The following is an 8,997-nucleotide window of genomic DNA, read 5'->3' as shown; positions in this document are numbered from 1 at the left end:
CTGCTGGGAAAGGGACATTATACAGGAACACCAGGGGATGTGTCTGGGTGTTGACTGGAGAGGTGACTGCTGGGAATGGGACATTATACAGTAACACCAGGGGATGTGTCTGGGTGATGACTGTAGAGGTGACTGCTGGGAATGGGACATTATACAGTAACACCTGAGGATGTGTCTGGGTGATGACTGGAGAGGTGACTGCTGGATATGGGAAAATATACAGTAACACCAGGGGATGTGTCTGGGTGATGACTAGAGAGGTAACTGCTGGGAATGGGACATTATACAGTAACACCAGGGGATGTGTCTGGGTGATGACTGGAGAGGTGACTGCTGGGAATGGGGCATTATACAGTAACACCAGGGGATGTGTCAGGGTGGTGACTATCATTGTGTGTGTCAGGTTGCTATAAGGTGTCAGGATGTCACTGTCTGTGTTTCCATGCAGGAGGGGGAGTATATAGAGGAACACAGGAGTCTGTACAAGGACGTGATGATGGAGAATCATCGGACACTCAAATCACTGGGTAGGAGGATTCTGTCATTTATTGTACAGGGGAGAGCATGTATGAGGGCCTCCTATATACACATTATCTGATAATCATATATATACAATGTACTCGGTTACTGTGTGTCTTCTACAGATGGACCCAGTATCAGAAATAACCCACAGAGATGTCCCCATCCTCATTATTCACAGCGGTGTATAGAGGAGAATCACAGGATCCCACAGGAGCTTCAGGTAGATGGGAAATAGGGTCCCACAGTGACTGTCACTATATGATCTGTACAGAAGCTGTGTGTGTCTTATACACTGATATTATACTGTGTTATCACAAGTAATGACATCAGACATTCTGCATTTTTTTATTCTCTGATTTAATTAGGGTGAAGATCTGACTAATAAGATAAATTATATAGATGGAGAAGTAGAGACATATGTGACTGATATGAAGGCAGAAGATATAGAGGGAGAAGATGAGACATATGTGACTGATATGAAGGCAGAAGATATAGAGGGAGAAGAGACGTATGTGACTGATATGAAGGCAGAAGATATAGAGGGAGAAGAAGAGACGTATGTGACTGATAATAAGGCAGAAGATATAGAGGGAGAAGAAGAGATGTATGTGAGGGGTGATCAGCAGTGTAAGGAGGAAGAAATCCTTACAGATGTCAGCACAGGTGAGTAATAAAGACTTATTACAGAAAAGAGTCACATTCTCTCTCTGCACCATGTTATAGTGTTCGGTTTTAACCAGTGTATTATATGTGTGGAGATTGTATGTTCTCCCAGGTTTGGCTTTCCTTCCCCAATCCAAAACTATAGTAGTATGTTAATTGACTTCTGACACATTGCACCTGTGTGATCAGGTAGTTCGATAGTAAACTCCTATGTGTATGGAACTTGGGAATGCCTACATATCTTGCATACATCACTATGATTGGCGTATTATAAATAAATCATATTTCAGTCAGTACAATCATCTTCTTCTACCTCCTCCTCCGTTCCTCTTATACTGCTCTCCCCCTCACATCATATCACTGTGTGTTACCAGCCCAGAGATCTGACCAGTCTCCTCCCAACACTCTGGTGTATCTCATATATCAGGAGCCATCAGCCCCTATTATACTCTGCTCTCCCCCTCACATCGTGTCACTGTGTGTTACCAGCCCAGAGATCTGACCAGTCTCCTCCCCACACTTTCTGGTGTATGTCATACATCAGGTGCCATCAGCCCCTATTATACTCCAGCTCTCCCCCTCACATCATGTCACTGTGTGTTACCAGCCCAGAGATCTGACCAGTCTCCTCCCCACGCTCTCTGGTGTATCTCATACATCAGAATCAGAAGCCATCAGCCCCTATTATACTCCTGCTCTCCCCCTCACATAATGTCACTGTGCGTTACCAGCCCAGAGATCTGACCAGTCTCCTCCCCACACTCTCTGGTGTATCTCATACATCAGGAGCCATCAGCCCCTATTATACTCCTGCTCTCCCCCTCACATCGTGTCACTGTTTGTTACCAGCCCAGAGATCTGACCAGTCTCCTCCCCACACTCTCTGGTGTATCTCATACATCAGGAGCTATCAGCCCCTATTATACTCCTGCTCTCCCCCTCACATAATGTCACTGTGTGTTACCAGTCCAGAGATCTGACCAGTCTCCTCCCCACACTCTGGTGTATCTCATACATCTGGAGCCATCAGCCCCAATTATACTCCTGCTCTCCCCCTCACATCGTGTCACTGTGTGTTACCAGCCCAGAGATCTGACCAGTCTCCTCCCCACACTCTCTGGTGTATCTCATACATCAGGTGCCATAAGCCCCTATTATACTCCTGCTCTCCCCCTCACATCATGTCACTGTGTGTTACCAGCCCAGACATCTGACCAGTCTCCTCCCCACACTATCTGGTGTATCTCATATTTTTGGAGCCATCCTGGTACCTAAGTGTGAAGGGGGATTAAGTCCGGCGGGAGAGTTATTGTGTTCGGGAGTCTTGTCCCAGATGCAGGGATACGAGCTATAGACTGGGAGCCTCGCTCACAATACCCCACCACTGAAAGAGTTATGCTCCAGCACTAGCCCCTGGGGTTTGTTTGGTATGAAAGTCTGAAACAAGTGTAATATTTAAAAGTATCATTGCACTTATCTCTTCCCTGGTGGTCTAGGGGGATTTGTGTCCCATTTTGGGCTGCTGGTCTTCCCCCTCCCAGGGAATCAGAGTGGCCTCCCATGCGGCCTCCTGCAGTGACATGAGGAGATGCAGGGAGAGATAGCCAGCACAGCCAGCTGATTTGTTTTCTTGGAGCACCAAGGAGATGACACTCGGTGGCCAAGGAGGCTGCTGTCTGGGGATCTTTTCTCCCTGCCTCCGGGCCCAAATTCATACAGACAACGTGGAAGTTTCCATGCAGGATTCTGGAAGTAAATTATTAGTGGTTATCCCCCAGATTTGCTGGCACCTGGGCTGCTGTTACCTTATTGTTTGTTTGGCGTTTCTCCAGGATGCTCTTTAGGTATTTTTATCTGACATCTGTATGTGGGGACCCTAGACGTTCAGTCTCACAGATCTGCCCTGTCACACTGCTGGGGATGTGAGGACCCTAGACATAATGTCATAGATCTGCCCTGTCACACTGCTGGGGATGTGAGGACCCTAGACGTAGTGTCACAGACCTGCCCTGTCACACTGCTGGGGATGTGAGGACCCTAGACGTAGTGTCACAGGTCTGCCCTGTCACACTGCTGGGGATGTGAGGACCCTAGACGTAGTGTCACAGATCTTCCAAGTCACACTGCTGGGAATGTGAGGACCCTAGACATAATGTCACAGACCTGCCCTGTCACACTGCTGGGGATGTGAGGACCCTAGACGTAGTGTCACAGATCTGCCCTGTCACACTGCTGGGGATGTGGGGACCCTAGACATAGTGTCACAGATCTGCCCAGTCACACTGCTGGGGATGTGAGGACCGTAGACATAATGTCACAGATCTGCCCTGTCACACTGCTGGGGATGTGAGGACCCTAGACATAGTGTCACAGATCTGCCCTGTCACACTGCTGGGGATGTGAGGACCCTAGACATAGTGTCACAGATCTGCCCAGTAACACTGCTGGGGATGTGAGGACCCTAGACATAGATCTGCCCTGTCACACTGCCGGGGATGTGAGGACCCTAGACATAGTGTCACAGATCTGCCCAGTCACACTGCTGGGGATGTGAGGACCCTAGACATAATGTCACAGATCTGCCCTGTCACACTGCTGGGGATGTGAGGACCCTAGATGTAGTGTCACAGATCTGCCCTGTCACACTGCTGGGGATGTGAGGACCCTAGACATAGTGTCACAGATCTGCCCTGTCACACTGCTGGGGATGTGAGGACCCTAGACATAGTGTCACAGATCTGCCCTGTCACACTGCTGGGGATGTGGGGACCCTAGACATAATGTCACAGATCTGCCCTGTCACACTGCTGGGGATGTGAGGACCCTAGACATAGTGTCACAGATCTGCCCTGTCACACTGCTGGGGATGTGAGGACCCTAGACATAGTGTCACAGATCTGCCCTGTCACACTGCTGGGGATGTGGGGACCCTAGACATAATGTCACAGATCTGCCCTGTCACACTGCTGGGGATGTGAGGACCCTAGACATAGTGTCACAGATCTGCCCTGTCACACTGCTGGGGATGTGAGGACCCTAGACATAGTGTCACAGATCTGTCCTGTCACACTGCTGGGGATGTGAGGACCCTAGACATAATGTCACAGATCTGCCCTGTCACACTGCTGGGGATGTGAGGACCCTAGACATAGTGTCACAGATCTGTCCTGTCACACTGCTGGGGATGTGAGGACCCTAGACATAATGTCACAGATCTGCCCTGTCACACTGCTGGGGATGTGAGGACCCTTAGGATACATTGTACCATATCTTTTGGGAATATTTTAAAATGAAACACTAATGATAGATATTTATTCCCTGATATAAAGTGCTTTGACATTTCCATTGTTCCAACCTGTTTATTACAACATTTTTGAGATTCCTCGTTATATACTTGGTAAATGCTGCATAGGGAGTCATACCTAGAGACCTTTCCCCATCCATTATACAGTAGGTTACTGTACACACATCACCTGATAATCACATATATACAATGTACTCAGTCACTGTGTGTCTCCTACAGATGAACCCAGTAACAGAAATACCCCAGAGAGATGTCCCTGTCCTCTTTATTCACAGGATTGTACAGAGGAGAATCGCAGGACCCCACAGGAGGATCAGGTAATAGTGGCTCTTCCTGAAAATTTAAATACCAAAGTGACTTTTCATTAATTGACCTGCATTAAGTAATTAATCTGCACCTAATTGATTGTATTACATGCTGATATACTATTATAATATGTATTCTGATATAATTTATTCAGGCATTATTATAGTGTTATTTTGTTGTTTTGTGGGTAATTTAGAATGAAGACCTGATTTATATTAAGGCAGAAGACATAGAGGAAGATGAGGAGACGTTTCTGACTGATATGGAGGCAGAAGATATAAAGGGAGAAGAGACGTATGTGACTGATATGAAGGCAGAAGATATAGAGGGAGAAGAAGAGACATATGTGACTGATATGAAGGCAGAAGATATAGAGGGAGAAGAGACGTATGTGACTGATATGAAGGCAGAAGATACAGAGGGAGAAGAAGAGACATATGTGACTGATATGAAGGCAGAAGATATAGAGGGAGAAGAGACGTATGTGACTGATATGAAGGCAGAAGGTATAGAGGGAGAAGAAGAGACGTATGTGACTGATAATAAGGCAGAAGATACAGAGGGAGAAGATGAGACGTATGCGACTGATATAAAGGCAGAAGATATAGAGGGAGAAGAAGAGACGTTTGTGACTGATAATAAGGTAGAAGATATAGAGGGAGAAGAAGAGACATATGTGACTGATATGAAGGCAGAGGATATAGAGGAAGAAGAAGAGACGTATGTGACTGATATGAAGGCAGAAGATATAGAGGGAGAAGAAGAGACGTATGTGACTGATATGAAGGCAGAAGATATAGAGGGAGAAGAAGAGACCTATGTAACTGATATGAAGGCAGAAGATATAGAGGGAGAAGAAGAGACGTATGTGACTGATATGAAGGCAGAAGATACAGAGGGAGAAGAAGAGACGTATGTGACTGATATGAAGGCAGAAGATACAGAGGAAGAAGAGACGTATGTGACTGATATGAAGGCAGAAGATATAGAGGGAGAAGAAGAGACGTATGTGACTGATAATAGGATAGAAGATATAGAGGAAGAAGAAGAGACGTATGTGACTGATATAAAGGCAGAAGATACAGAGGGAGAAGAGACGTATGTGAGGGGTGATCAGCAGTGTAAGGAGGAGGAAATCCCTACAGATATCAGTACAGGTGAGTAATAAACCCTTATTATAGAAAAGAGTCTCATATTCTCCCTGCTCAGTAACTACAACAATCTCTTATCCTAAACTTTACTTTGTTAGTGAGCAGTTTGTTAATTTGTAAATCTAATTAGAGGTGGTTACTGCAGATCTGTCCACAATTTATATGAAACATGGAAAGTGCAATCAGACCGGGACTGTAATCTAAGGGGTAAATTTACTAAAGTGAGTATTTTTAGAATTTGGTTACTATGTACAACATAACTTTTAAAACTAATCAGATTCTACTTAACATTTAACTAGCACCTTCTGGAAGATAATAGCTAGAATGTGATTGGTTGCTATGGGCAACATCACTTTTAAAACAAACACTCTCACTTTAGTAAATGTACCCCTAAGTCTTTAATGGATGTAATATATTACTCATACCAGACAATAGAACAAATGTCAGATAGTTGTATATATCAAGTAGAAATATGTGAATCCTCACCACACTTCTGTAGACTGTTTTTCACACAGATTCCACTCACTGTGATTAATCAGTGCTCTGATCTAGCTCACTAGATGTTTCATGCTGACGTGTTTAGTAGTTCCGATGCAGTTTCATCTGAAGAATAGCTTGTGAGGGTATATTGTTACATCTAAATGCCCTCATAAACCAATCAATAAGTGTGTGTATAGAGAGAGAGAGTAATAAGACAAGAAGGTGTGTATAGAGGTATAAAATAAAACACCAATTGATGTTTGTGTAAAGATATTGTGCGTACTTTTATGGAAATATGGATGTGCTTATCAGAGTATGGTTCCATTCAAAGGTAATAGATTCAATATAAAGGCCTCTCCTAGGACGCATTTTCAACCACTTTTAATGGACTCCATATCTGGAATACAGCCCAGCACTAAGCAAACAGAAGAAGACTCATGGGGTAATTTAGAATTTTCTATTTGATCCCTGAGGAAGTTTGTTTTCACATGAAACGCGTTGGTGGTTCCTGTTCATATTCCAAAGGCTCCCTCGGCCAGGGACGACCACTGCTACTGGTAGCTTCTACTTACTCAAGCGCAGTCTGCAGCGGTTGGAGCACCCCTTCTGTAGGATTTGGGTGAATTATATTGATACGCTGTTTGTATAGTTTTATATTGTACGTGTTTTGAATCCTATTTCTCCTTCATCCAGTAGGGGACACTGGAGTCTCAGTACAGTGGGGTATAAATGTGGGATAACCGGGAGCTGGCACTTTAATACATTTGAATAGTAGCTAGCTCCTCCCCCTCTATACCCCCCTACAGGTCAGTCTAAATTTTGTGCCAAGGGAGCTGGTCACATACAAAAGCTCTCTGCTACAAATCAAATCAATGGATCTTCGATCAGCATGAGGATCAGACAGGAAGCTCACTTCCCCTGCCTGTCTGTTTCTTTGGAGCTGCCAAGAGACCTCATCGCCGCTGCTTGCAGCACGCGCTGGGGTCTACAGCTACAGAGACCATTGTCTCTGGGGGGTAGCCAGACGCGCTGCATGCGGCGTTTGTCGTGCTTCTCCATTAGCAAGCCCGCCGTCAGCAGCACATGGCAGCAGAAGGTTAGTGACTCCTGGCACTCTGATTAGCAGGGTGACCAGGAGGAAATGACAGGCGGGCATTAAAAACACTAAGCAGCAAGAATGGAGGGGGCGGAGCCTAACACACAGTTCAGCTTCTGCCTTCCAGCAGCCCCAGCACTTCCAGAAGGAGGCTGGTGGCCATTTTACAAACACAGAGAATAAGATCTGTCTGCCCAGATTGTGCCTGCACAGTGGGGGTAGACTTGTGAAGATCAGGTTGGACTGTGTTTACACAGTGATTACAGCATTATATTGTGTTAATAGCACTGGTCTCTGAAGCAGAGCTGGTTGGACGGGGTTGATAGCATAATCTCCCTCTATGCCCCTATCAGGGGTATTCAATTTGGAGCCAAAATTTCGGAATCTGTGATAAATTTTCGCAGATGACGTCTTTTTCGCTGATTTCAATTATCCCCGTATTCAATTCGCAGGTTCGAAAAGTCTTTGAAAAAAAACGGGGATAACTTTTCACCACTGAATAGGTGGCCAAAAAAAGTGCAGAATTGGGGTTTAGGGGTGCATGCTTAAAAAAAAATAGCCTGCAACCCTGGGAATGTCATTTAAAAATAAACTGTGTCAAAAAAAAGTTTTAAAAAAAATTAGGGACACCCCAAAAAATATTTTTAAAAATTGGGGTGAAAAAAAAATAATTAAAAAGTGTTTAAAAATAGGGAAATAGGTTCAGGGCTATTCTGTGAGTACGCAGCACGTGTTTTCTAGAATAGGCTATTAGCGGCAGGTGTTTTCTAGAATAGATTATTAGCGGCAGGTGCATTTTTGCAGAATTTTAAAAAAATTAGTTTAGGGACATAAAAATATGCTAGTACCCATTTTCATGTACCCCAAATTTGATGGAACCACTTAAAAAAAGAAAAAAAAAACCTAAGTGCTCTTCTGCATCACTTCTTCAATGTCGGAAAAAAAACACCTGCCGCGGCTATTCAAAACCCTGGCTTTCATTTGCAGGCTAAAACGGGGGTACCCATAGTGATCTCCTATGTTTTGACAGCTTTAGGGGGGTCCTACAATTTATTCCAGGTAAATCCCGTGTTTTTTCGCCGATCCTATTTCACCGGCCCCCGTTTTCGTAGCTTTTTAATTGAATACGGGGATAAAGCAGGTGCGCGCCCGATACTTTATCCCAGGAAAATCAGCGATGTGGAGTGAAAAGTCCAGCACGGACTTTTCGCTCCAAATTGAATACCCCTGTAGAAACTACCTTGAAGTCAATGTACACTGTAGCAGGGTGTCTCTTTGACCCGCATTAGTCAGCTGTTGGGTCAACAAGGCGTTGGAAGCATGGGCTATGCAGCTCGCTGAGGGCCTTAAGACTGGGGCTCTGGCGGAGGATCTGGTTCCTCTAGCGGAATAGATTGCAAAGTCTCCTGCTTTTCTTGGAGAGGCTTCTAAGGATATTTGTAGTCTTTCCTCTAGATCCTCGGCCTTGGCTGTCT

The 8,997-nt window shown here is 45.0% G+C and overlaps 1 protein-coding gene across 1 annotated transcript in view; it reads left to right on the top strand.

Annotated features, from left to right (window-relative positions):
* The first annotated feature begins 950 nt into the window (after nucleotides 1–950).
* The window catches only part of LOC148477271 (uncharacterized), an 80,192-nt gene continuing 72,145 nt past the window's right edge, over nucleotides 951–8,997 (top strand). Inside the window, exons 1-3 of the mRNA XM_088456954.1 lie at nucleotides 951–1,097; nucleotides 5,064–5,952; nucleotides 7,260–7,262. Of these exons, the coding sequence (XP_088313080.1) occupies nucleotides 951–1,097; nucleotides 5,064–5,952; nucleotides 7,260–7,262 (1,039 nt within the window). The remainder of the gene's footprint in view (nucleotides 1,098–5,063; nucleotides 5,953–7,259; nucleotides 7,263–8,997) is intronic.

The sequence above is a fragment of the Taudactylus pleione genome, unplaced genomic scaffold, assembly GCF_031769625.1.
Source record: "Taudactylus pleione unplaced genomic scaffold, aTauple2 ptg000730l, whole genome shotgun sequence".
In the NCBI taxonomy this organism is placed as follows: Eukaryota; Metazoa; Chordata; class Amphibia; order Anura; family Myobatrachidae; genus Taudactylus; species Taudactylus pleione.
The sequence above is the reverse complement of the archived record's forward strand: the minus strand, read 5'-3'. Positions and strand labels throughout refer to the sequence as shown.